We start from the raw sequence: 26,637 nt of genomic DNA, 5'->3' as shown, positions 1-26,637 counted from the left end.
TTTCCCTTCCTCAGCCGCCTACTTGTTGTGTTCAATCGCTTCATCAAATAATGCATGTGTGTGTATGTATGTATGTATGTATGTATGTATGTATGGGTGTATGTGTGTATGTACCTGAGTGTCGGGTTTATCGTTAGTATTGTTGGCAAGGGCAGGAGGAGGAGTGTCGTGGTGTTGTTTTGGGATATGAAAGGGGTTAATGTTGGAGAAAGTGGGCAACGTCCTCAGCGAATCTCTTTTGGCCCTTTGGCTCGACGGTTCACCGCCAGACCCTCCCGTCGAAGTAGAGGATGTGCTGCTCGATTCCAATTCCATGCACAGCTATACATGCATATATATATATATACAGTGAATAAAAATACGTACGTAATTAACGTAAAAATGAAATACTCCGTATTTGTGTGTGAAGAAAATGGGACCTGAAAGAGACGATTCTCGAGAGCGGCCACTCTCTCGAGCAACGAGCCTTTGAAGTACGCATCTCTCACCGCCGTATCCAACGCCGGTCGTCCACGTGTCATCACCCCATTCTCTATTTCCCTCCATTTTGGATTATAATTATTCTCTTGCTTCTCCATATTCTTTATCTGCAATCAACCGCACATAAAATCGAATTAAAGAGATTGAAAATATAATTAGAAAAAGAAATTAATTAAGAGGTTTACGATGAAATCCAGGTGATCGAGCCTGGCGAGCATAGGCAACGAAGACAGCGAATGCCTTTCGTTCTCCATTCGATCCTGTCGTGTCCACTTGTGTTTTTTTCTTATTGTGTTTTTATAGACAGTAGTGATTTATATAACACACAAAAAAATAATTATGTAAAAATATAATGTATTTTTTTTATTATACAAAAACGGTTAGGAGTTCCCTCCTTTTTTTCTGTTCACCGCGGTACTAGTCATCCGCTGGTTAGTTACACGCCACGTGGCACTTTTCCCAATGGGCCTTCTTTTTACCCGCCTCTAATCTCCGGCCCATACCCTTTTTTTTTAGTGAACCATCACCCTAACCGGGTTTTCTCCCCCACTAATGGAATTACGGTACACCGGTTTAGAATATAACCAACATTGACAGGATTGAAAAAAACAAAAAGTAATTCTCGTCAACTGTGCCCATTCCATATGCTAAAAAATTATTTGAAATTGAAATAAATCCATTAATCACACGTGCAATGCACTAGTATATATATTTTTGTGCAGGTCGAATTCATTTTTTGTAATAGTTAAATATGAGATTGATGTATATTAATTGTATATTTGTAAAAGTATGTTGGTTAGTTCAATTACAATATTTATTTCACGATTATTGAAAAAAAAAAGGAATATAGTTTTCACATATAAGATAAGCTGTTTTTTTAGGTAGAAAATTTGAGTTTAAAGTGCGTCATGTTTGTTTAGTATGCAGTTCATGTTGTCTTGGTTAGGTTTGAGCTTATCTTAAACTGTCGTTTTAACTGAACGACAACTCAAACAATCTTTGTTTTTTATTATTTGTGTAGCAATCATATTAGACTATTAAAGAAAAATAAAATAATTTGCTTTATAAAAAGAAAAAAAAAAGTTTACATATATAGTTTTCTGTAAACTCATATTTCTTACTATTCTTTCGAATATTTTTGGCCTTACACATTTAATGTCATTCACTTAAAAGATAATAATCTATTTTACCTTGATATCTATCATACCTAATATTTCGAAATTCGACTTCAGATTTGGATTAGTGTTTTCAGGTAAGGTAATTATCCGTCAGTATCCGAATAATAATAAAAAATTATAATAATAATAAAAAAATATATATTTTTTTAGTTATTAGAAATTAATATATTACTGTTAAAACATTAAACAATTATAAGATATGATTATTTTTATATTAAAAAATATAACAAAATATCTAAGAATTAGAAACAAATATTCAATACCTTATAAAATGATGATATTTTTCTACTAAAAAAACCATATGATCAATATTTGGATGTATGAGTGAATGATTTTATAAAAAAACTACTGGAAAAAAATCCATAAAAAATTCTCAATTTGTTCAAATGTAATTCTGCTTAATCATTCTATATCAAAATAAATCAACCAAACTGGATTACATTGAACCACATCAACCAATTTTTAATTTTGTCTACGTGCCAAATTTGTTTTTCCATGTATGAATCCATTTCATCCAATTTAACGAAGTTATTGATCGGGCATTAATTTGATACAGTTTATCAAATTGAGTTACTTATTTATCAAATTAGAAATTGAGATATTATTTTGGTATTTTTATGGAATGTTTTATAAAAATATTTATTAAAAAGGTTGTGATGAATAGATTTGTTTCTGGATTTGTATAGAAGATTCCTATATATCTCTCTAATGTTAAAAAATGGTAACAAATCTTACATTTTATCCGAGAAAGCAATTAAAATAATTGCAATTTATTTTATTTATAAAATGATATGGCTTTAAATTTTGCCGCACACGAGGTCTTGTTATATATGTAGGTGTGTTATGATTGATTTAGGTTCACAATTTAAAAGAAATGGATATATTTTGGTTGGTGATTTTCTCGCTTTCTCTGCTTTGCCTTCATGGCCATTCCGAAGCAATTTTGGTACGTTTACATGCGACGTAATCTTATTATAATGACTCATATGAAATAATATATTTTTCATTAATTTTAACGTGAAATTTGTCCAATTGTTACAGCATGAAGAACCCGACTTTGAATGCGTTGATATCTACAAACAACCGGCTTTTCGTCATCCACTCTTGAAGAACCACAAAATTCAGGTACAATCATCATATGTAAACAAAGTCTTTATGATTCGATCAATGTGTTTTATATTCGACTTTGTTTATGTTATAATTTGTCGTATTTTATGCTGTAGATGAAAGCAATGACAAGGATGATGAAGAGAATGGGTATCGACACAAAAGCCGATAAAGAAAAAAACCAAACGGGTGTTTTTGGGACATCGAGAGATCTCTGTCCCGATGGACAAGTACCGATCCATAAACAAAAAACACAAAATCAGACTTATCACATGGAATCCAAAGATTTTCCGGGCCAATATGTAAGTTTTTTTTTTAAAAAAAAAATTCTGTCTAATAAATCAAATCATGTATAGTATTTTACAGATACCCATCTTGATATTTAAAGGTATTTTGATCAAATCACGAAATTTTTATCCGTAGTTTGCGGCGCTTGAAACGATAGAGGTTCACAGAGTTTTCAGAGGAGCAAGCGCCGTCATGAGCATACACGCGCCGCACGTGGAAAATAACCAATACAGCAGAGCTTCTATATGGGTCGAAAATGGACCCGCCGACCAACGAAACAGCATCCAATTTGGTTGGGCCGTACGTTCCCCCCTTCCTCCCTCATATTCATGCGTTAAGTAATTTTTATTAATTACTTATATATAATATTATTGTTTTCGGTCAATATAGGCTCATTCAAGGATATACCCAGACGCTCGCCCGAGATTGACCGTCTTCTGGACGGTAAGTTATAAAGATGATGTTTTTTTTAACCATATAAAGATGATGTTGATTATTAGTAGATAAAAAAAATTTCATGATGAAAAAAAAAGTCACGTAGAGATTATGTAATTGAAATTATATTTACAAACAGGCGGATGGTTATAAGAGGACCGGATGTTACAACACGTTATGCCCCGGTTACGTTCAAGTGGATAAAGAGTATTATGTCGGAATGGAAGTCCTCCCCAAGGACAGCAATGGCGGTCCAGACTCCTTATTGAAAGTCTCTATTGTACAGGTATATATATATATATGTATATATATATATATCGTTTTTAACACATAATATAACATTGACACTTTTTTTTTAAAATAAAAAATAATAATCTATACCCATTTGGTAGAATACCTACTTGGATGGGCGTTGGATGCTGATGGTTCAGGATAAGGCCATTGGTTACTGGCCGAAGGAAGTGTTTCCACATTTAAGCCAGGGAGCCACGTTCCTAAGATATGGTGGAAATACATTTGAATCGCCCGACCACATCCTCCCGACCATGGGGAACGGTTTATTTCCGTCGGATACGGCTCCGTACTACATGACGAGCGCCTTCTTCACTCACTGCAAATTGGCACTCGAGAACTCCCGAGGGCTGGTCTTCATGAAAGATATAAACAGCGCCATCATGAAAGTTGTCGTTGACGACAACTGTTACAGAGTCAACTATTTCCAAGACGAGATCAGTGATTTGGGCCAAATGTTTGGGTACGGTGGGCATTGCATCCCCAGCTCATGAATCCCGAATTTGTATCGTGTTTGGTGATCTCGGTCTTTTTTTTTTTTTTTTTTTGGTAAACGGTAAATTCTATTAAATACAACTGCCCAGATACAACGAAGAGAGTTTAAGTTACATCAGCCTAATGAGCCAAAAGTTCAGGAACCAAACATCATAAAGGATCGAAGTTACGGAACCAAAAAGACATGATCTCGGTCTTTTTATTTTGTTTCAAAATATTTGTCGTTTTAGATTATTTTCCATTATTCTAAAAAATAAAATGGGATCTAGCATTGAATCTGCTCTGATCCGGTCCGTTTTTCAATTTAATGTCATTATTGAGAGGATCCAAAAACAATCAATGCCATGATGGGCACTAAATCATCATTTGTAACTTTTTTAACCAAAAAAAAAAACTATGCATTAAATCTATTCATCACAAGACTATTTACACTCATATATATATATATTGATCGAATGTACCTTTTTTATTCTTCTAAATTTAGACTATTTGAAATGGGAAAAAAAATCCATAAAATAAAAGGCAATTTAAAACGGAAACACATTTGCACTCGTGTGTGTGTGTGTGTATATATATATATATATGTAGGTACGTTATGGTTTATGAGTTAAGTTCATAATCAAGATGATTGCAAAAAAGATGGACTTAGTTTTGCTGCTGATTTTCTCGCTGCTTTCTGCGCTTTGCCTCCATGGCATTTCTCAACAAATTTCGGTACGTTTTTTATACGAAATATAACGTTATCGATGATTTATACGTAATAATTTTTTATGTACTAAAATTTTAGATAAATTATGTGGTATATTTACAGCCTCAAAACCCCGATTTCGAATGCGTCGATATTTACAAACAACCAGCTTTTCAACATCCGCTGCTAAAGAACCACAAAATCCAGGTATATCGCATATACATATTCTGTCTCTATAATTGGATTAAATTATTTTCATTTTATGTTTTTTTTGTCACGTTAGAATTTCGTTTGCATTTATACTACAGGTGAAATTAAATCCTACGGAGACGGGCATGGATTATAATAAACGAAATAACCAATCGAATGTTTTTGGTGAACTGAAAGATCTTTGTCCCCAAGGACAAGTACCGATCCAAAAGCCAAACCCAGTAAACGAGAGTTATCATATGATGTCAACCGAGTTTTTTGGTCAACATGTAAGTTTTATTTAATACTCAATGGGATATTATAAAATATTTTTAGTATTTCACGATATTTCTATATATTTATGAATAATTAAAGATACGATCGAATCATAAATTAATTTTTTTGGGGGAGGTGTTGGAAAGTTTGCGGCGCTTGAAACCGGAGAGGAAACAACGGGGGTTTACAAGGAGGCAAGCGCGAGGATGAGCATACACGCGCCGCGCGTGGCGAATAATCAGTACAGTAGGGCTTCTATCTGGGTCGAAAGTGGGCCCACTGACCAACGCAATAGCATCCATTTTGGTTGGGCCGTATGTCTCTTTATTCTCCCCCTTAATCTTGGTTTATTTATATAATAAATATTATATGATTTGTTTATTGCTTTCGTCAATAATAATAATATAGGCTCATTCAAGAATATACAGCGACAGCCGTCCAAGATTAACCGCGTTCTGGACGGTAAGTTGAAATGTGATGGAGTTTATTTCCACGTAAAAACTTTCATAATCTTTGACGAAAAATGCAAATACAGAGATAGAGATTTTAATTGAAGTTGTTGATATGACAGGCGGATGGTTATAAACAAACCGGGTGTTACAATACGATATGCCCCGGTTTCGTTCAAGTGGATAAACAGATTTATGTCGGGATGCAAATGCTTCCGAGGACTAGCAACGGCGGTCCAGAATTCGTATCCGAGTTCAGTATCGTTCAGGTGAATGTGTAAACCACGAACACAACAACATTTACATCATCATGTTCGTATATATATATGCAAACCAATGCAAATGAAATTTTGGCAGGATCCTAGTTTTGGAAACTGGATGTTGAAGTGTGACGGTACACTCGTTGGTTACTGGCCAAATGAAGTGTTTACGCATCTGAAGAACGGAGCCACGTTCATAAGATACGGAGGTAATGTGTTCGAATCGCCCGACGGAATCAGTCCGGCCATGGGGAACGGCGCTTTTCCGGCCGACGCGGCTTCCGGCTACGAGACGAGTGCCTTCTTCACGCAGTGCAAATACTCGACCGAGCAAGCCGACAATGTTGCTATAAGCAGTAGCGTGGTGAAAGTTGTCAATGACCTCCCCTCTTGTTTCAACATTCGGTATTTTCAAAATCAGATCCCTAATTTAGGTCAGATGTTTGCGTATGGTGGCCATTGCGGCAAATGAATTTTAGGTGATTTGGATCCCAAGATCTAATAAAGTTTCAGAAATGGTAAAAAGGGTTTCGATTATATTGTTCATGAACAGATTTCACATTCTCGTAGATCAATATTTTGTTCATATGCGCAGAAATTACAGTATATATATATATATATATATATATGTGTGTGTGATAAACAAGAATAATTAATGTAGCGATGAATATTGATATACGAGAAATGAGATATTCTTGAGTTGAATTTTTAATGTGACAATTCTTATGATATGATGTCGACACGATGCTGTTTCCAATTTTCCGATTAGTCGACCCATCAACGTTTTTATGGTCTGGAAAATCGATAGTTTTTTTTTTATAACAAATTGGTATATTTCAATTAATTCATATTTATTTTTAATTTTTTTTACAAAATTGATGCATTTGTGTGCGATTTTTCTAAGATATTGATGCCGTTATATTAAAAACTTTTTATTGATTCGTAGACATATTCGCATATTTTCAGGCTTATATATTTAATTTAATTTTAAAAATATAATCAAGATTGACACTATCAACATAATTAGGAAAAATAACATATTCCCACACGAAATTGTTAAAATGTGTCAAAAACATATACAAAATTTTAATTTTACAAAAAACTACATGAGAATTCAAAATTCTTCCAAATTTAATCACGAATTAACAAAACTAATCACAATTTCCTAAATTCGCGATAACGGCGTTTAAACTGAACTCTTACCGTCATAAGTATGCGCATACACAATTTTATCCACGTGTGCATGCCACGTCATAAAAATCTTTCATTGGGGCCTGGTTTTGTTATTCGAACCGGTTACTTCAATTTTCTTAAAATAAAACATCCGTTCGTCCAAAAAAAAAAACACAAAAGCAATCTCCCACCCATAACTCGAAACCCAAGACGAAGAACAATGGCATTTCAAAATCAGAACAAAAATAAGGAAAAATAGTATTATAGCTTTTTGGGTAATATTTTTATTATTTTTTGTAACGGTAAATAAATTGCGGTGAAATTAAATTTCACTCTCATAAATTGCGGTGAAAGACAATATAATATACGACTTTTCTGTGCTCCAATTGAATCCATTGAATACTGGGGTACTTCTAGAGGCGCTCTTTCCATAATCTAATTACACATAATAAACCTTAATTGCTATTTTAAGTAAAATACGAAACTAAATTACCCACATGAAAAGCAGAAATATTTTGTAAAAATAAATGAAGAAGTTGAAAAATACGAAAAATGATTATATATTTTGAAAATTGGGGTTCATGGGGATGCGAACTTGCTGGGTGCATGTGTGTATGACAGTGTAATGAGCCCATCTCACTGAATCTGATCATCGGCTGTTCCTCTCACACATCTCATTCACCATTTTCTTATGTGTTTTTTTTTCTCTGTATATATATATTTTTTTGTTTTAAAATTTTTCATTTTCTCTTCAACATTACATATGTATATATATACACACAAACAAGATCCGTATCTTAGTTTTGCTTTTAACCGATAGAATCTTGGTCGGCATCAGTATGTCCTCTTTAGTTTGTCTCATTCCACATAGAAAACAAGAAATACTAGGGGATGTGCGTTTTCGCTTTCCATTCGGAAAATTATTTGGTTTGGTTGTTTTGGTTCTATAAAAATATATACTAATCGGATATTATTTCATATTCAATTCGTTTTGGTTTCGATTTTCATTAACAAAATATATATTTTTCGAAGAAAATTTTGATTTTTATTTTTTTTTTAAATTCGGTTCGATTCTCTAAAAAAATACTGGTATGATTCAGAAGCGGTGTTGAGTTTTTCAGTTCGGTTTTGAAGAATTATACTGAAACGTCTACCCTAAGAAATACTTTCGACTTAAAAGAGAACTCATCTCCTTTATTTATTAGATAGTATAAGGCTATAAGCTTAATTGATTGACCCAACCTAGGTAGCTTAACCGGTGAAATGGGAGTGCAAAGCGTTTGTCCTGTCACGAGTTCGAACCCCGGGCTGGAGAGGGAGCGCATAATTCAAATCACATGGCTGCCTCCCGGTCTCGGGATTAGTCTGGGTCTCGGCCCACAAAACCCGGTTACCCAAAAAAAAAACCTTAATCGATTTCATAATCAAAATCATTTTTGTATATGGAACTAATAAAGAGAAATCACCAAAGCCAAAAAAAAAATGGTAAAGAGTGGTCAAATACCGATGTATGCACACGAAACATAGGATTTTATAATAATTCGGTATGGCATAAATTCAGTAATGCCAAGATCGTTCTTGATGGTCGTTCTGAAAAAACAATGTTAGAACGTAACCAGGAGAAAGAGGATCAATTACAAGAAATATAATAGAAGACACTTGACGATCATCAAGGATGCATGGTTTCGGTATGTGGGTTTTTTTTTAAAAAAAAAAAGAAGAAATGGAGGGGACCAACCAACGGGAAAAGCCCTACATAACTCTAATGGCTTTGTCTGAATATTGTAGCTGTCTAGTCTCTGAATTTCTCATGTGGGGGGTCCAAGACAGGATACCGTCAAATTTTTATTCATGCCATTCCCATTTCATTTCATCACAGTGAATTTCCTGTTAGATTTTGTGTATATATATATATATAAACAACACAAAATAAAACAAGAGTAAGAGATTCCAAAAGTAAATAAAATCTCAGTATGATACATGCATCGATCGAGTAAAAAAAACGACATGCATGGCCATATGGGATGCCCTACCAAAATGCATGTGTTCACTCTTCTTTCAGGTGGTCCTAAGATCTTTAAACCCAATAGTCTATTTATTATTCCGGCCTATATATAAACTTTTATCGCAACATTTGAATTATATGCATAAAATTTCAAAAAAACAAAATGTACAAGACCTCGCATGACTATACGAGTTAATTACTTGTTCGGTACATTTAATTTCCCTTGGGACGCCATGACTTCCATCTTCACATGAAACCCGTGTGCGGAGCCATTCGTACGTACCTCAATCGGTGCGGGAAAATTGTGTCATGTGACCCACAAATTCATTGGCACACACTAGATACCATATCATAAGTAAGAGCCTCTCTTATTACGGCGTTATATATGTTTAATAAAAAGCTTATATATATTTCTAGATATTTATTTTCACACTTTCTAAGACATTACAAAAAATAGGGATTTTGCAACGAGATGTTTTTGTTGCAAATCAATGCAATTCGTTGCAAATTGTGAAATAATTTCGTTGTTAAATGCAACGATTTTACAAACAAAATAATTTCGTTGCACAAATGTTACTACTTACAACGTTTTATAACAAGAAATATTTCGTTGTAAAGGATAGCAATAATTTTGTAATAAAAAATCGCGTTGCTAATATTGCAATGAAATTTGGTTGTAAATTTGACTTTTAAACATATTGGCTTTCGAATCTAGACAGATGCATAATACAATATCACATATATTTTTTTTTTTATAACGGATGATCTCTAACTGTTATTCTTTAGGCATGCTGACTAGGTAAATCATTGGTTCGGGACCAGTCTTTATATATGAGTCTTAATTGACCCAGAAATTACATCCATCTCCACCCGACCTTCAGGTGTTTTGCACCATCAAGTCGACCACTCGACCATCCTTGTTGGGTAATATCACATATTATTAATTCAAGAAAATAACCCAAATGAAAATTATATAATTAAACCCAAACAATATGAGTGGGAAAAAAACCAAGCGATGTAAAACGCAAAACCTCATAGATAAGCCAATGAATGTAAACATTCATCTATCTCTCCATATCTCCAGCCCAAAACCCTAGCTAGTCTATCTTTATCTTTCTTATCCTTCCAAATAATAAAATAAAAGAGGAAGCATAAATATATAGTTTTCTTCCCTCAGATTCCATAAAATGGGTGTCTCCATTTCATGAATCTTAAAATCACAAACTATATGTTCTTGAATAGACCCTATATGATCAAGCAAACAGATATCAACAGATTTTCATATCATATATAAATACATTTTCTACCATGACATTACACATTAGAGACGCTATGGGAACTATAGATCTTTTTTTTTAAAAAAGGAACTATAGATGTTGATGACCCCTTAATATGAATTTGTTAATCTATAAATCTTTTTTTCCATTATTGACCGTCCGACCACTGATTTCTTAACCGAGTTCTAATTATAAAATTGACGGAGTCATCTGTCTTTCAACTTTCTTTTGATCCTTTCTTGGCATAGACAATTTGACCATCACGTGAGGAAAATTGTGAAAACCATCTTCGCATTGAAAAACAACCAATCACAAAGCAAAATTCAAACAGAAATGTATTCAGAACAAGACATGTGAAGAACCTTTGTGTAAACACGACGTCGAGTCCTCGGTTGTTTGCTACGGTGGAGCTGCGGAATCTTTTTGCCCTAGACGAAGTTCAAGATCAGGCTCCTCCACCGCCGTGCATGTCTCTTTGAAGTTGTTCTTGCTTAGACCATTCAAATCAAAGCATGTTTCACCAATATGATCAATGGACCGAAGGTTCTTATCTCCGTCAGAAGATTCCAGAAGCCGTGGCATGTCCTCTGGAAAACCCAACTGCGAAAATCCCAAGTTACACGACGGAAATAGAGCGTTAGAGTCAGGAGATGACGTTGCACCAATGGCTCCGGAGAGGCTCACATCACCGGAATTACCAAAAATGCCACTAGGGTTTGGGAGTTGGTAGAAATGGCACAAACTCTCAGCTGTGGGTTGGATTACAAGAGTAGGAAACGGCGGAGCGCAAGAATTGCAAGCGCGAGCGGCGGGGGGAGTGGGAGCCCTAGCGGCTCGGTCGCGGCGGTGGACGTTCATGTGACCGCCTAAGGCCTGAGCCGACCGGAACTCTCTCCGGCAGAAATTACAAGTGTAAGACCTGGGAGGCCAAGTGGTTCCGGCCATGTTCCCCTTCATGTCTTGTTCGAAAGCCTTGACCTCCCATGATTCGTCATCGTCTTCCCAGTCATCCTTTTTGTGATAATTTCTAGGGTTCCACATCCATGCACCTTCGCTTTGGTTGTAGAGTTCAGAGATGGGGGTTTTTCCTCCCCTGAGAGATGCTTCAGCTGAGAAGAAGATGGGGTTTGATAGATGATGATAACGATGATACCTCACTACAAGTGGATTATTAAATAAGAGATGGACCCGAATTTCGCTTTATCTTATATATTTTTTTTCTTTTTTCTTTTTACTGACGGATGAAAATAACATCTCAACGCAGTTCAAATTTCACAGATGATATCCGCAATAATTTTTTTAAAACTTTTTAAAGTATGAATTTATATAACACAAATTGTCTTTGTACGTATGTTTTAAGGTTGTCACATTTATAAAACGGTGAATGTGGGTTTTTCCATTACATGGAAAACATATAAGAGTAACACTCTGACGTTATGCATGTGGGAAGAAAATCTTCTTGGGTAAGGACCGTTAGGAATTATTGTATAACTCCAAAAAAAACAAAAGAAGCAAAATAAAATAAAATCATGTATGGTCTATTTCTTTTTTTTTTCTTTTTTCTTTTAAATCCAGGCTATATATGGTAATCCAAAGATTAAAAAAAAAAGAATAGTTGGAACTTTTTGTGTCATATATATATCTTTGCTTTTAATGGTAGGGCAAGTGATCACTACGAAGATTCAAATGTGACACCAGGGTTATGCAGCCACTGTCACATAATTACCAAATTAGATCAGTATCCTAAGATGACATTTCAGGATATAACACATAAATAACGCGCGTATATATGTATATATATATATGCTTTGATTTTTTTAGGATAGGAAATTAATTAAATTTGCCGAGGGAAAATAAACAAAATTAGTGAAAGTAGCTTTTATATTTTTTTCGGGTCAAGAATTATAAATGAGCTTTTGATGTGTTGTGGTGTGATTATTGTGATAAAATTATATAAAAGTATTCAATGTTGTGGTCACATGCATTGAACATAGGGCTACAATAAAACTAAAACGTTTTTTCTTTGGTTTTCGTTTTATTATGAATTTGGGAAAACAAAGTGTATTGGGTAAATTGGGGGGGCAAAAGGCAAAACAGGTGAAAGTGATGGACCTAACTGCAATGTCATGTCCCAATTAGAATTAGTCATTGGGGCCAAGTGAGAATGTATAGTTACAGTTCCATTTGCTTCGTCGAGAGTTTAGTTACCTCTCTACTCGCACCAAAGTTTTCCTTGGACCATTTGGGTCTGAAATTTTTTGCGGATCTGCCCGGGGTTCTCTTTTTTAGTTTCATAAATTCAGTAACTAATGAAAACAAACACATATACATATATATATATATGTATATATTGACGAGTCAAGAGCAATGCCATGTAAGGAATGACGCTGAGAAAACATCGGCCCAAAGGCAACTATGGTTGAAAATGGGTCATTAAGGAAGTACATGGGGCTTCTTAACTACGTTTGATCAGGGCCTCTAATCAAGGCCTTTAACTGAGATTAAACCCTTTAATCCAACCAGAAAAAACCTTAATTAGGGTTTTGTTATTTTTGCATTTGATGATTCTCTCATTTGTATCTCCATCTATGTCCATTTAATGTAATCTCATCTGTTTCCAAACGAGGAAACGGATCAACCCCATGACCTCGCGCGTTCAGTCAATCCATCAACGAATTAGCTCCTCAAACCTCATCAAGTCCATATTCTCCCGTGAACATTTAAGAGATCCGCGTATAATAAAATTCATACCATATACAAATAATATGTTAATTGTGTAACAGTTAATTAGTTTCTTGACATCGTATTTAAAATTTGTCTTCCAAATTGAAAATAACTCAATTTTCAACAAAATGAATATATATCTTTGTATATTTATATTGAAATTTCGGAGTAATTGATATGAACTTTTATTGGTAACACAGAGAAACCGTAGGAATTTTGGCACATGCAGACCAATATATAAATTAGTAACGGATTAAATGACCGTTAGTGAGAGATCAATAAGTATATTTTGAATCTATTTGGATCGACAAAGGGAGGGAATGTAAGAGATGTAATTCAATGGGGGCACATGGAGAGGCCGCGTAGGTATCAGAGCCCCGGGAATCGCACGTGACCACTTGTCGAGTCTTGCCTCTGATTGGCCGAAATTGTTCCACGTCACATTTCCCGAGTGACCGAAGGGGTAGAGTGCACGTGATGCGTTGTATTTATGGCTATCCGTCTACCTAGCTCCTGCTTCGCGTCCGTACATTAAATTTACGAGTTTTAAATTTAAAAGGAATTAAGCAAATATCACACCAAATTAAAATTACAAGCCTTTAGTGTGGTTTTTTGCTCTCTCTTTTTTTTTTAGAAAAATAAGAGTAGATAATCGAAGGCATTTGTAATATCTTAATTTTCATATTTGTAATTTCGTGCATTGTTTTTCTAATTAATAATTTGATTGTATTTACCTAATTAGATGACTTGAAAAGAAAGAAACATCGACGTTAAAGAAGGGGAAAACCCTAAGAATTACATAGATTTCGTCGTCTATATATATCGTCCAAAGCACCTTAATAGAGAGGGATAGTGAAAGCTTATTGTATTAATTAAAACAAGCAAACAACATGAGCCAAAGAATGATTAATTTAATTAAAAGGCAAATGGTTTGGTTGTCAATATATATCAACAATTCTAATGGTGGGGGGCCTTCGACTTAATCTTGTCTCAGTCTCACGACCTACATTATTAGTTTTGCGTCCGAAAGTCACCGCCTGATTGTGATTGGTCGGATTATTTTATCTAAAAGATTATATATATATATATATATATACACACATATATACATATGAATGAACGGACAAATTAGCCCTTGTTTATTTAAACTCCATTAGAGAATGCAATTGGAAGAATCATCATAAGGCTCTTATAGTGGCCTCAATTATTTGAGTTGGTCAATTGAAACCAAGAATAGTGCTCGCTGAGTTTTTTTCTTTTGTCACATTATTAAAATCCAGAGATATTTCAAACTGTTTGAGTAACATTCCTATTCTGTAAACTAAACTCCGTATACGTTGAATTTTCATCTGTTTTTTTAATAGGTTTTTAAAACCTAAATTTGGATATTACAATTGGTAAAACGAAGACGTAAAATGTTTGTCCCACCTCGAATTCGAACTTCAAATTTGGAGACCAAGGATATATTACAAATCACATAACTAGTATCTGGTTTGATGATTAATCTAGACTTTGTTCCTCAATATCTTGTTAAAAAAAATATATATTTTTTCTAATAAACCCGCCAACACCATAAAATAAACTTTAACAAGTACAAATGAAAAAAAAAAGCAGCAGAAAAAAGGGTTGTACATGTTGAATTTTAAATATGTCAAGAGAGCTACTATCAATTATACCATTGTTTCGATGATCGGGGACCATCTTTATATTTGTCAAAATTTACGCAACAATGCGTTGTATTTTCCATTTAATAACTATATATATACATATATAAGACATTAAACCGAAACATAATACTAATCTTACTAGAAAACCATAATTAATCTTATTAGGACATTACCACTAATCCTATTAGAAATATAATTTTGTAGAATTATCTATGGAATTGTATATTCTTAACAATATTTACGTCCACATGTAACCATGCATATATAGTATACATTTGAACGAAATTTTATATACGGGGGATAAAATAAGTGAGAAACTAGGAGGAAATTAAGATTTGATAAGATGCTTTCTTGGAACAAACGGACTCCCAATTTGTCCAATCACAAGCTATTTAATTATTTTCTTTATGACTTTGTTTATTCTCAAAATATTTTCTCTCCTCCAAAAGAAATAACTGTCCAATCTTTCACACGCACGTCTATAAGAGACGCGTAAAGGTACATAAAATAAATGCGCGCTTCGTAAAATAATTTTTTATTGACTCTTTTCAAAGGGTCTTTGGTACCAAAAAAAAAATGTGTCAAGGTAAACGTTGTGTCACCATGCCGCACTCGTTTTCTTGTAGCTTTTTTTTTTTTAATTTACAAAATATATATTATTGAAATGTAAAAGAAAAAGGGATTTGGCATTATTCGAAGGTACAACCAACAATTTGGGGAGGCTTTGTAGGGAAGAACAAAAGTTTACATGCATATATATATATATATGTATATAACTTCAAGCAAATCCCTAATCTGTATTTCCCCTCTGCACATTTCTAACTACTCTTCATTCCAATCCACAGATACATATACTCGATATATATACACACACACGCGCATATATATATATATATATATATATATATATATATATATATGTGTGTGTGTGTGTATACATTTGTATGTGGGAATGCTTATAGGTAATAAATAACCAAAATCTTGTCTTTTTCATGAACCGTATGAATCTAATGTTTTTACGTTTATTTGTTTATTTTTTACATATTGGAACGAGGGTAGTTTTATACAAGAATATTAGGAATGACTATAACATAAAAAAAATCAACTTCCATTTTCATTTAGTATTATTTTGTTATTTATCAAATAACGAAATAATTAAATTGTCATTCACTAATAGAATAACATGTATCATACCTTTTTTCGTTAAAACGTTAGGTAAAAGCCTTGGACGGGTTAATTGCTTTAAAAAAAAAAGATGGGGTTAAAATCACAATAGCTGAACAGGTAATGTTTTTTTTTTTTTTTTTGATAACGTAGGATCCCTAGCTGCTATTCTTCGGGCGCGCTAACTAGGTAAACTTCCGGCCCGATAACAGGTAATGTTTTAGGACTAATTGAACCGAGTTCCTTAGGTTTGGTTGGGAAGTTTTTCAACATTGATGTATGTCTATGGTTCTGTATAAGCATATACATATACCCAAATATATACATATCTATTATTGTTTTTATTTTTTATTTGGAAATTTTTTTTTAAAAAAAGGGATGTAAATATAGGGCAGGTGAGAGCAGAGGGCTACGTGTTCTAACAGGAGAAGGCCCCCGAGATTTAAGGGGTAAAGAGACCAATTCCCAATGCTTTTTCGCCCTTCGTGCTCACCCCATCTCTCCCACGTGTCTCCCTCTGCTCGCACGTGTCTGCTCACCTTCACACGAATGCTCAATTCAACGTTGATCTTCGTGAAAACGTAACAAGTAAAAAGATTTTCTCATTAATTCTCCGCAAAACTTACATCACACGTATATGTATGATTGTGGGGCGGAAGATAAGATAACCCTTGATTTCATGAGAGGATGTTCTATTAATTGTGTCATATCTACACATATACATATATATATATATATATATATATATATATGATACAATTCGGGAAATAAAAATCGGTTCTGGCAAAAACCCTCGAGATCTTACGAACAGTACGTAACAAAGCATTCCAATAACCTCAACCTCGTACCAACAATGTTGTGTGCGTGTGTTTTTCTTTGCATATATTCAGAGTGGGATGTACTTTGCACAAACTTACATATATCGGTCCAAATACATTTAATCATTTATACGTATATAACTGTGATTAACGTTATGTATATTATTGTTAGGAAACCTAGAGGTTGCTTGCTTTGATCCAAAAATTTGGGCTTGAAGTTTCTGATTCGTGTTTTTCAATTGAAGGAAAAAAAAACACTACTACTTTCAGCCAAGAATTTCACGCTTATGCGCATTGTTCACGCATCATCCCCTCACTATTTTATGAATTTTTTTTCTTATGTTTTCCAATATATTATAATATGTATTGAATCTATATATTTAAATACAATTACTTTAGTATTTAAATTGTATATTTTCGATTTATCCCTCATAGTCATATATAGCATGCCTCTGGTCATTTATATTGTATATTCTTTGATATATTTTATTTTTCCTCCCTATTTTATTAGCGTTGTAAGTCATAGTCAACCTGCACCTTTAGCATCCACCTGAGAAAGTCCATTAGTAAATACTACTGTTTAATGGATCACATGATCACATTTTCATATAGTTGCCTAATAAATATAGTATAAGGCTTTCTCGTTATATATATATATATATATATATATATATATATATATAACCATCTTAAATAAGATAAATGACATGAGGAAATTGATAATTATAGTCGTTATTAAATCCGAAGAACAACCCCGGGTCGGGTCGGGTCGGGTCTTCCAATATTTCTATTATTACATCATGCAAGTCGTTAAAAATAAACTTGCAGGACATGCATGACGATGGAATTTTGGTCCTGATGTGTTGATTTTACTAATTGGAATATATATATATATATATATATATATAATATAATACATACATTCATTTCATGCACTAATGATGAGGATGCAACGTTTATTTAGAAAATAAACAATAAAACATACAGTGCAATGATGGTGGAGAATGTTTGAAAGAACCAAAAAAGTAAAGAAATCCAACCACAAATTATGATGATTGATGGATTAATTAAAACTTTTTAGCACTTCATTATTTTTTTTGGCGAAATCATATTTTATGTCTCATTAGATCACATCCACCGACATCACATTTATTTATTCCCAAGCGCCAAATCGACATCACAGTGTTATGTATATATATATATATATATATACATGTGTGTATACACTCATAGTTTTCTTATTTAATGTTTTTTTAAGTCTCACCTTCTCCTACTTCCTCGTCTTCTTTCTCTCTTGCGTGTTTCTGTCTTTCTTCCTTGTCAATCCTCTCTTCTCTCTCTCTCTGTTTTTCAAAAAAAAAAAAAAAGGAAGAACAAGAAATAATAAATAGAAGGGATTATACAAACCCCATAAAGAAATCTTTAATCTTTCTTGGTGTATTTTTTTATATAATTTTTATTTTTCATCATCTTGTCGTGTATGTGGGCATATGGCAGGTCTTGATCTAGGCACTGCTTTTCGCTACGTCAATCACCAAGAGCTCCATCGCCCCGATCTCCACCACCAATCCTCCCCCGACGATGCCGCCGCCTTATCCGGTGACAATCGCGACATCTCAGGCGGCGGAACACCCTCCCACAACCGCCAGGGTTCTAACATCGATCTTGTCTGCTCTAATATCGATCTTGTCTCCGCCGCCGGAGGGGCGATGGTCCGCCGCCCACGAGGTAGACCGTCGGGGTCGAAGAACAAGCCGAAACCGCCGGTGATAATAACGCAGGAGGGCGCTAACACACTTAGGGCACACATTCTTGAAGTGAACAATGGCGGCGACATCTTCGACTGTGTCGCCACATACGCCCGGCGGCGGCAACGCGGCGTTTGCATCCTCAGCGGCGGCGGATCGGTCACCAACGTCACAATCCGTCAGCCCTCCTCCGCCGGCTCCGTTGTCACTCTCCAAGGGACCTTCGAGATCCTCTCCCTCTCCGGTTCATTCCTTCCGCCGCCGGCGCCTCCGGGAGCAACCAGTCTGACGATACTCCTCGCGGGAGGTCAAGGCCAGGTCGTTGGCGGCAGCGTTGTCGGCGAGCTCATAGCGGTGGGCCCGGTGATCGTCATGGCCGCTTCATTCACCAATGTAGCCTACGAGAGCCTTCCACTGGAAGGGGACGAATCTCTCAGCAGCGGCGGCGACGGAGGAGTGGCTACCAACGGCGGTGATAATGTGTTCTCCGACGGCGGACTTCCGTTCTTTAATTTTCCGATGAATACGGTGCCGAACGTGCAGCTTCCGGTGGAGGGTTGGCCTGGGAACTCGGGCGGAAGACCTCCCTTCTGATTTATCCGTGTGTGTGTATATGTGTTCGCATACATACACATCTATACGATATATACATACCACGGTGGAGGAGGAGCTTCTCTGTAATTTGGAGATATCATCTTGTTCTTGTTCTTTGTTTTTAGTTCGTGTTAGTCTTTAGGGTTTCTTTTTTCATCGAGAACTTAATTCTCGTATCCATCAATTCCACTTATTATTTCAAATCGACCCAGATAGATAAATTTTGTACCCATGCCAATTCAATTAACTCATCAGAGATTCTGCAGATTTGTTGATAAAACAATACATCATAACTACAAAAAAGGTTATATATATATATATATATATATGTGCGTGTGTGTGTGTGTGTCTACATCTGTTGATGTGTTTCGTTCTAATTCTATGATCCATTAGTCTAAAATAACGTTTATGGTTTGATCAGTGTAATGATTAGCAAAAGGAACTTGCTTTCTGATACTAATACGTTCCTTTTTTTGAATAAAATTTTATTTTATGGAAATGTGTGATCATGGTTTTCTGGAAAGAATAAATGTGGCCAGTAGATCTAATCTAATCCATTGTCAATGCGATTCTGCATTCAGATTCTTCTTGTTGGGCGTGGCTTTCCGTACACGCACCTATACTTTATATATATATATATATATGTGTGTATTTTTTGTGTGGAACCAAGGATATTGTGTATATAAACAAATAATAACATTGTATTGACTCAAACAAATTAAATGTGTTGTATTGTTTATAGAAATTTCTTTTGATTATATAAAATAGAGCTTTTTATGTGGGAAACAATTCAAACAAAACATTCTTTGAGAATACTATCATCGTCGTCATCATCATCATCATCATCACCTTACCGTTTCTGTTTCTATATACAATGAATGTCCTATCTATGTATCTACCTATTTATCATCATCATCATCGATTCATCATCATCGTCATCATTTTTATTATTATTATATAACAAATGTCTTAAGCATTAGATTCTTCCAGGCTGTCATTTTGATTAGATAATCATGAACGGATTAATTATTACTTACAATCTAAATTTAATAAATTATAGATATTTGTCTCTATGTTAAGTGTACCCATTTTCTTCGTTTATGGTTTTTTTTTTTGATAATCAGGATGGTTCTTCGGGCCTTCGGCCCGACTACATCCACCCTAGGCCCGGGACCAGCCTTTGTATATGGACTATTTTAGTCCAGAAATTACATCACTCCCCACCAGTGGAATCGAACCCAGGACTTTGAGGATGACTTTGTCACATCTCAACCACTGGACCACCAACTGTTGGGTGTTTATGGTTGTCATTAAGGATCACAGAAAACGACAACAATTATGAAGACAACGCCCCACGAAACTCCCCCATTGTTTAGTTAAACATTCAATGACCTAATACCCACTCTCTTATCATTCTTTATGTTGTGTTACATAATAACATAATTAATAACATAAAAAATGTGAAAAAATTACAAACAAATGTAAAAATTGTAAAAAAGTATAAAATTGTAAAACATTTTCAAAAAATGTAAAAATTATAAAAATTGTAAAAATTGTAAAAAAATGTAAAAAAATGTAAAACATTTTCAAAAAATGTAAAAAATTGTAAAAAAATTAATTCTGCCTACGTGGCAAAATTAATTCTGTTAAATTTCGAATGATTTTTTAGAAAAAATTTTTAAATCCAGTATGAATTTGGAAATTTAAAAGTTCATGATGAATGTGATAGTTATCTCACAATTGGATGATTTTTTTGGGAATTTCCCTAACATAATCAATACACTTTCATTTATATATATATATATATATGTATATACGTTGTTATTTTGGTCTAAATTTATTATTCGTGTTGTTTTAGTATAATTTTTTTACTCTGTCTCGGAATTACAATGGGCCTAATAATGGACCTCTTCTCGGCCCATGACAGAATTAATATCAAATGCACTTCATGTAATGGGCCTTCAAGATCCTTTACCCAATTTCTTGTGCGTCCTGTCCATCTTTAAGAAAAACTTATTTCAAAATTCACAAAACTACGGTCATGTAATTTAAAAAAAAAATGTGATTTAACTAAAATTAGAATATAATTAGGAATTTTTATTTCGAATAATTTGTTCGATGCCGTTTAGGTTGATATTAGCTAACTTATATATATATACATGTATTTCATCTCCGCGGTAACCTTATGCATAGTCTAAGATGTTATTATTAATAAATTTCATTGAAATAAAGGTGTCGGTATTAAATTTAAATTTCATTGAAATTTTAAGGGTTGGTATTTTTAGTTTGTTTGGGGAATTGGAGAGGGAGGAAGTAGCGGAGGATATAATAGACCAGCTCGGCCCAAGAGATAATGGGCTTGATCCGGTTCGTGATGACCCGACCGGATCCAGATTGTCAATATCTCCTGCTTTCTTCTCCCTCCCCCCCCTGGGGGAAGAACAAAAAAAAAACAAAACTTTTTACGTTTTAGGGTTTCGTCTTTCTCTTCCGCTCTCGGCCTTCGTGTAATTGCCGGAAGATGGGGAAGAAGAGACAGAAAGATGCGGAACCCAAATCCCAAAACGTGGACGTTTCGGCTCAATTCGGGATCTTTAGCACCCTCTTCGGCTCCGGCGTTCCCGAGGGAGAAACTACCGGTCTTTCCAGTCTATTCTCCGACGACAACCCTTTCCGGCGGAAGGCGGAGGAGCCGAATCCTGTCGGGGACGAGGAGAAATCGGAGTCTGCAGGTTCCGATGGGAAGAAAGGCAAGGAGAAGAAACGGAGCATCGATGCGGATAAACCGGCGAAGAATGGTGATGAAGAAATAGCCGTGACGAGTTATGTGAAAGGGAAGCGACCTAAGAAAGAGATGGATAATGGTGGCTCGAATGATGAGAAGGATTCTGATATGGGTATTGCACAAGAGGGCAAACCTGTGTTGGGTAATGAGTCGAAGAGGAAGAAGAGGAAGAGGGATGAGATAGAGAAGGAATACGAGGTGAAGAAGTACGGAAAGGCGCCCGAGGCTGGAGAGGAGAAGGAGAAGAAAGTGGGAGAGAAGAGGAAGAAATCAGACGAAGTGGCGGATACGACAATGGTTTCGAAGGAAGGATTTGATGACGAGAGTAAGCTGCTAAGAACCGTTTTCGTAGGGAACCTTCCACTGAAAATCAAGAAAAAGGCGATATTGAAAGAGTTTAGCAAATTCGGCGAGGTTGAGTCCGTGAGGATTCGGTCTGTTCCGATCGTGGATGTGAGTTCGGTTTCTGTAGCATTTCGGTTTATTGATGTATGATCTTATGAATGATGTTTGATTTTGCTGGTTTTGATCTGTTTAGACGAAGAAGACGAGGAAGGGAGCTATAATGCAGAAGCAGATCAATGAGAATGCTTCAAGGTATTTGCTTTGATTAAAATTTTGACCCTGATGGATTCTTCTTGCTTGATGTTGGATCATTTGATGGCATGAATCTTCATTTAGGGCACATTTGTTTCTATTGCATACAATGTTCCAAGATTATGATGTGGAATTTTTTTTGGTATCGCAGTGTTCATGCCTATGTTGTGTTCGAATCGGAGAAGTCTGCTGAAGCATCTCTGGCACATAACATGTCACTGGTACATTTCTCCTCCTCCCTCTGCAAATTAGGACAGTAATTCTGATCATTGATCTGTTCCTATGAGGAAGTAACCACTGGTTCATATATTATGTACATATAAGGTCGGTGGCAATCACATCCGAGTTGATAGTGCATGCCCACCTCGGAAGAAACTGAAAGGGCAGGCTGCTCAGCTGTATGACCTGAAAAGGACCGTCTTTGTTGGTAACCTCCCGTTTGATGTGAAGGTTAGTCTTCAGGTTCTTCATGTGTATCGTGTTTTTTCAGCCTGATCTCGGGTTCTCAGATATTTCGTTTCTATTGCAGGATGAAGAACTGTACCAGCTGTTTACCAGTATGAACAATGTGGGGAACAGTGTTGAAGCTATCCGTGTTGTTAGAGATCCTCACCTGAACATTGGAAAGGGAATCGCATATGTCTTGTTTAAGACATGGGTATGTCATAAAAGTAGGCTTCAGATTAGAGGATAAGATGCTTTGCTGAATCTTTTTCTGACTGTAAGTTCCTCTTTTGTCTATCAGGAAGCTGCAAATCTTGTCTTGAAAAAGAGAAACTGGAAACTTCGGGATAGAGAACTACGCCTTTCTCGGACTAAATCCGATTCAACTCCATCGAAGAGGAAGAGCCATGCTTCAGAAGCTTACTCACCTGCCAAGAAACTGGCAAGGGACAAAACCACGTCTTCTGGAGACAAAGAGAAGGAGAAATTGGACAGGAAGGCCGTCCTTTCGTATCAAGGTTTACGGGCAACAAAATCGGGTGGAAACAAGAAGATTGCCCATCAGAAAAGCCCCGGATCAGCAAAGACAAAGCCGAAAGGGGCGGGAGATCAAACTGGGCATCTGAAGCAGAGGAAGCAGAAGAGGCCATCAGTTGCTGCAAGGAAGGCTAGAGCAAAAGGCTCCCAAGAAAATGATGTTAAGCGGGCAGGGATTAAGCGTAAGCATGACAGCCGGACGCCCGAAAGTTTCTCCCGGAAGAAGAAACCAAAGCGATTTTAGGACATTTCAAGACTGTCGCAAATGGTTGTCAGACTTCTGTTTCTGAATCGGGTTCCTATAATGATACGAGCCCTTTTGATATATGTTACGTCAGTTGCCTGAACTGGTGCAATCCCTGAATTTTGTATTCGCATATATATTTCAGCTTTCAGACGAATCAAAGAATCTTCTGTCATATCAAGAATATGTGTTTCCATTGACATTTAATCTTTGTCTTCACTCTGCAATCAATTGAATGAACAATGCCAGGGATCACCAAAAAACATTTTATTCTTTTTTCCAAGGTGGGGGCTTTTACATTAACGGTGATTCTTCATCTTAACAATACAGAGGGACCAGAAACAAATGGAACGAGTGCTGAGAGAGAAGAGAAGGGCTTTACATATATGTACAGAGGGTTGTGTTGTGTTCTTGTGAGGCTGATCCCTTCTTCTGTCTAGAAATTCTGCTATTATGGTTTTTTCTTGCTAATGAGAGTTGGGGTGACAGAGATAATGCCTATGAGGAACAATGTCGCCACTGAGCTGAAGTCGTAAAGATCTCCCAGTGACTGCAGCTCCCCGAGAGCAATCCCGGCCTATAAGAAACCCGGGTATAAGCAGTGACGGATGTGAACGGAAAAGTTTCAGTCTTTAAACCACACGATATAAGGTGGCACGGAGATGAAGGTTTTTTTCAATACCCGAACAGTGACATAAGCAGCAGGAAGTTGAAAAATACGAAAAATGATTATATATTTTGAAAATTGGGGTTCATGGGGATGCGAACTTGCTGGGTGCATGTGTGTATGACAGTGTAATGAGCCCATCTCACTGAATCTGATCATCGGCTGGTCCTCTCACACATCTCATTCACCATTTTCTTATGTGTTTTTTTTTCTCTGTATATATATATTTTTTTGTTTTAAAATTTTTCATTTTCTCTTCAACATTACATATGTATATATATACACACAAACAAGATCCGTATCTTAGTTTTGCTTTTAACCGATAGAATCTTGAGCAGGAATCAGTCCAATGAATGTAGCGAGGAAGAAGATATGGTAAGGCACATCGACAATCGGGGAAGCAACGTTGATGAAAGTGTTTGGAAGTGTCGGAGTTAGCCTTAGGAAAAGCATGTAGTTCAACAACCCGTCTTTTCTCCTCGCAATCTGCAAACCAAAATCACATCATCATCATCATCATCATCATCATCATCATCATCCCATGCTTGCTCAATCCTTGAACATAATACGATCCAAAGAACTTGACCTGATTTTGGAAGAACACCAACTTGTCAGGCCAAAGAGTGAACACAAGAGGTTTGCCAATAAGCTTTGACAGGAAAAAACAAGAAGAAGCACCGGCCGTAGCAGTGAAGACGACAAGAGCCATGCCTTTGAAAACTCCAAAAAGGCCGCCCGCAAGCAAAGACATGAACACAGTTCCGGGGATCATGAATGTCTGCATAAATATGTAGACCAGACAGTACCCGACAAGAACCTGAATGGTATAATCACTTGTGTAACTCTCTAGGTTGTCTCTGCAACATGCAATTTCCATAACCATACATCAAAATGCTGAGCCATCCATTTACAATAAAGAAAATGCAGTGATGCACCTTAAGAATCACATGATATCGAAACATGATTCTCAATTAGCACAGAGAAAGGATGACTAAGCAACAAAAATCTACAATTTCTGGAATTCTGAATCTGGATTTGCATTTACTTTTTTTTTTCCAGAATCAAAACCAGACATTTTACAAGGAATCTGGAAATCAATATTAAAAGAAAAAATTACCTAAGGATCTGTAGGTCCTCAAGATTCCGAGGAAGCTTGAGGAAACTGTAATCAGATTCGGGCATGGTGATGTAAACGCAAAAAAGGCTCACCAGGAACCCTACCACTACGCCGGAAGCCGCCGTCACCTCCCAGTAGCTCAGAGGATATCTCGATCCTACCATCGGCATCTGCTCCGCCGTGACCGCCGGAGCACCGCCGCTTCTCTCTCCTTCTCCCCCCATCTCTCTCTCTCTCTCCCCTGTTCTATCGGGTCAAATAGAGAGAGACGGCGAAAGGACAATAAAAAGCTTAGCTTTTTCTCATCCAGGCACCTCTCTCTCTCTCTCTGGTATCATGAATGAATGACAGGAATGAATGAGGAGGAAAAATAAAGCATATTCGAATTTTGATGTTTATAAATTGAATTATTAGTAGCCCCCATATTCTTGACGTTTGAGTATTTTAGCCCCTCTCTTAATCAACGGACAGCCCCTCGTGCTAATTAGTGTTCTTCGTTTGATTAGTATTTGATTAATTATAACGTTGCAGAATCAAATAACTCATGCGATATCAAAATGAATATCGTATGTTTAGTATATATTTCGAAATGTATTTAATTAAAATATGAGGACTATATTGGTTTCTACAAAACATGGGGGGTAAATATATAAAAAGTAGGAAATACAGAGGCAGAGAATAAAATTTTAAACAAACAACAAAGGAACCAAACCAAACGACCAAATAATGGTTTGCGCTTTCTATTATTATTTTTCTAAATAGTTTTATTTAGTACTATTTTTTTTGCATGAAAATTCAATGTAAATAATCTTGACGAATAGTTCGATCGGTTGAGACATTTGGGTTTTTAATTTTGTTTTTATACGTAAATAAACATCATGTCACGAAATTTAACATGGGTAAATTTTTTAATATAATTGTAATTTAATAACCACTCGAT

The 26,637-nt window shown here is 35.7% G+C and overlaps 7 protein-coding genes across 10 annotated transcripts in view; 4 read left to right on the top strand and 3 right to left on the bottom strand.

Moving 5' to 3' along the window:
- Positions 1 to 747, bottom strand: part of LOC104806705 — a 1,032-nt gene extending 285 nt beyond the window's left edge. The window contains exons 1-4 of one of the 2 annotated variants that reach the window (XM_010531725.1): positions 666 to 747; positions 420 to 587; positions 115 to 321; positions 4 to 38 (exon numbers count right to left, since the gene is read on the bottom strand). In XM_010531725.1, coding sequence (XP_010530027.1) covers positions 4 to 38; positions 115 to 321; positions 420 to 587; positions 666 to 734 — 479 coding nt within the window. In that variant the 5' untranslated portion in view covers positions 735 to 747. The remainder of the gene's footprint in view (positions 1 to 3; positions 39 to 114; positions 322 to 419; positions 588 to 665) is intronic. The other variant, XM_010531726.1, reaches the window with a different exon arrangement.
- Positions 748 to 2,514: 1,767 nt separating this feature from the next.
- On the top strand, positions 2,515 to 4,520 carry LOC104806704. Its single transcript, XM_010531723.1, has 7 exons — positions 2,515 to 2,604; positions 2,700 to 2,783; positions 2,882 to 3,067; positions 3,189 to 3,353; positions 3,444 to 3,497; positions 3,628 to 3,774; positions 3,881 to 4,520. The coding sequence occupies exons 1-7, from the start codon at positions 2,533 to 2,535 to the stop codon at positions 4,271 to 4,273; spliced, it is 1,101 nt and encodes a 366-aa protein (XP_010530025.1). The 5' UTR covers positions 2,515 to 2,532; the 3' UTR covers positions 4,274 to 4,520.
- Positions 4,521 to 4,877: 357 nt separating this feature from the next.
- LOC104806703 lies at positions 4,878 to 6,673 on the top strand. Its single transcript, XM_010531722.1, has 7 exons — positions 4,878 to 4,988; positions 5,086 to 5,169; positions 5,271 to 5,441; positions 5,574 to 5,741; positions 5,836 to 5,889; positions 5,999 to 6,145; positions 6,234 to 6,673. The coding sequence occupies exons 1-7, from the start codon at positions 4,899 to 4,901 to the stop codon at positions 6,606 to 6,608; spliced, it is 1,089 nt and encodes a 362-aa protein (XP_010530024.1). The 5' UTR covers positions 4,878 to 4,898; the 3' UTR covers positions 6,609 to 6,673.
- A 4,192-nt stretch (positions 6,674 to 10,865) lies between these two features.
- LOC104806701 (zinc finger protein 7-like) lies at positions 10,866 to 11,731 on the bottom strand. 2 transcript variants are annotated; one of them, XM_010531721.1, is made up of 2 exons: positions 11,290 to 11,731; positions 10,866 to 11,191 (listed from the first exon to the last, which is right to left on the bottom strand). In XM_010531721.1, exons 1-2 carry the CDS (start codon positions 11,630 to 11,632, stop codon positions 11,148 to 11,150), a joined length of 387 nt encoding a protein of 128 aa, XP_010530023.1. In that variant the 5' UTR covers positions 11,633 to 11,731; the 3' UTR covers positions 10,866 to 11,147. The 2 variants fall into 2 exon arrangements, with proteins under 2 accessions (XP_010530023.1, XP_010530022.1); XM_010531720.1 differs by having other exon boundaries at positions 10,866 to 11,731.
- Positions 11,732 to 18,288: 6,557 nt separating this feature from the next.
- Positions 18,289 to 19,544, top strand: LOC104806700 (AT-hook motif nuclear-localized protein 23-like). Its single transcript, XM_010531719.1, has one exon. The coding sequence runs from the start codon at positions 18,455 to 18,457 to the stop codon at positions 19,304 to 19,306; it is 852 nt and encodes a 283-aa protein (XP_010530021.1). The 5' UTR covers positions 18,289 to 18,454; the 3' UTR covers positions 19,307 to 19,544.
- Positions 19,545 to 21,744: 2,200 nt separating this feature from the next.
- LOC104806699 (RNA-binding protein 34) lies at positions 21,745 to 24,115 on the top strand. Its single transcript, XM_010531718.1, has 6 exons — positions 21,745 to 22,544; positions 22,630 to 22,688; positions 22,840 to 22,909; positions 23,013 to 23,138; positions 23,218 to 23,346; positions 23,434 to 24,115. Exons 1-6 carry the CDS (start codon positions 21,828 to 21,830, stop codon positions 23,911 to 23,913), a joined length of 1,581 nt encoding a protein of 526 aa, XP_010530020.1. The 5' UTR covers positions 21,745 to 21,827; the 3' UTR covers positions 23,914 to 24,115.
- A 50-nt stretch (positions 24,116 to 24,165) lies between these two features.
- Positions 24,166 to 26,070, bottom strand: LOC104806698 (uncharacterized membrane protein At4g09580-like). Of its 2 annotated transcripts, none has more exons than XM_019201740.1 (5): positions 25,698 to 26,070; positions 25,167 to 25,437; positions 24,919 to 25,066; positions 24,596 to 24,618; positions 24,166 to 24,490 (listed from the first exon to the last, which is right to left on the bottom strand). In XM_019201740.1, the coding sequence occupies exons 1-5, from the start codon at positions 25,919 to 25,921 to the stop codon at positions 24,365 to 24,367; spliced, it is 792 nt and encodes a 263-aa protein (XP_019057285.1). In that variant the 5' UTR covers positions 25,922 to 26,070; the 3' UTR covers positions 24,166 to 24,364. The 2 variants fall into 2 exon arrangements, with proteins under 2 accessions (XP_019057285.1, XP_010530019.1); XM_010531717.2 differs by having other exon boundaries at positions 24,596 to 24,621; positions 24,922 to 25,066; positions 25,698 to 26,068.
- Between the last annotated feature and the right edge of the window lie 567 nt (positions 26,071 to 26,637).

This window comes from Tarenaya hassleriana, unplaced genomic scaffold (assembly GCF_000463585.1).
Source record: "Tarenaya hassleriana unplaced genomic scaffold, ASM46358v1 Cleome12, whole genome shotgun sequence".
In the NCBI taxonomy this organism is placed as follows: Eukaryota; Viridiplantae; Streptophyta; class Magnoliopsida; order Brassicales; family Cleomaceae; genus Tarenaya; species Tarenaya hassleriana.
This window is presented reverse-complemented; position numbering and strand designations above follow the sequence as displayed.

Bases quoted from the DNA above. Each gene is read 5' to 3' on its own strand.
- LOC104806704 (XM_010531723.1), top strand. From the start codon at position 2,533: ATGGATATATTTTGGTTGGTGATTTTCTCGCTTTCTCTGCTTTGCCTT. The intron at 2,605-2,699 runs GTACGTTTACAT...CAATTGTTACAG, and splicing joins GCCATTCCGAAGCAATTTTG to CATGAAGAACCCGACTTTGA. The intron at 3,498-3,627 runs GTAAGTTATAAA...ATTTACAAACAG, and splicing joins GATTGACCGTCTTCTGGACG to GCGGATGGTTATAAGAGGAC.
- LOC104806703 (XM_010531722.1), top strand. From the start codon at position 4,899: ATGATTGCAAAAAAGATGGACTTAGTTTTGCTGCTGATTTTCTCGCTG. The intron at 5,442-5,573 runs GTAAGTTTTATT...GGTGTTGGAAAG, and splicing joins CCGAGTTTTTTGGTCAACAT to TTTGCGGCGCTTGAAACCGG. The intron at 5,890-5,998 runs GTAAGTTGAAAT...TTGATATGACAG, and splicing joins GATTAACCGCGTTCTGGACG to GCGGATGGTTATAAACAAAC.
- LOC104806701 (XM_010531720.1), bottom strand. From the start codon at position 11,632: ATGTGGAACCCTAGAAATTATCACAAAAAGGATGACTGGGAAGACGAT.
- LOC104806700 (XM_010531719.1), top strand. From the start codon at position 18,455: ATGGCAGGTCTTGATCTAGGCACTGCTTTTCGCTACGTCAATCACCAA.
- LOC104806699 (XM_010531718.1), top strand. From the start codon at position 21,828: ATGGGGAAGAAGAGACAGAAAGATGCGGAACCCAAATCCCAAAACGTG. The intron at 22,545-22,629 runs GTGAGTTCGGTT...TGATCTGTTTAG, and splicing joins GGTCTGTTCCGATCGTGGAT to ACGAAGAAGACGAGGAAGGG. The intron at 23,347-23,433 runs GTATGTCATAAA...TTTGTCTATCAG, and splicing joins ATGTCTTGTTTAAGACATGG to GAAGCTGCAAATCTTGTCTT.
- LOC104806698 (XM_019201740.1), bottom strand. From the start codon at position 25,921: ATGGGGGGAGAAGGAGAGAGAAGCGGCGGTGCTCCGGCGGTCACGGCG. The intron at 24,619-24,918 runs CTGCTCAAGATT...TTTTTCAACTTC, and splicing joins TACATTCATTGGACTGATTC to CTGCTGCTTATGTCACTGTT. The intron at 24,491-24,595 runs GTATTGAAAAAA...GGTTTCTTATAG, and splicing joins CTGCTTATGTCACTGTTCGG to GCCGGGATTGCTCTCGGGGA.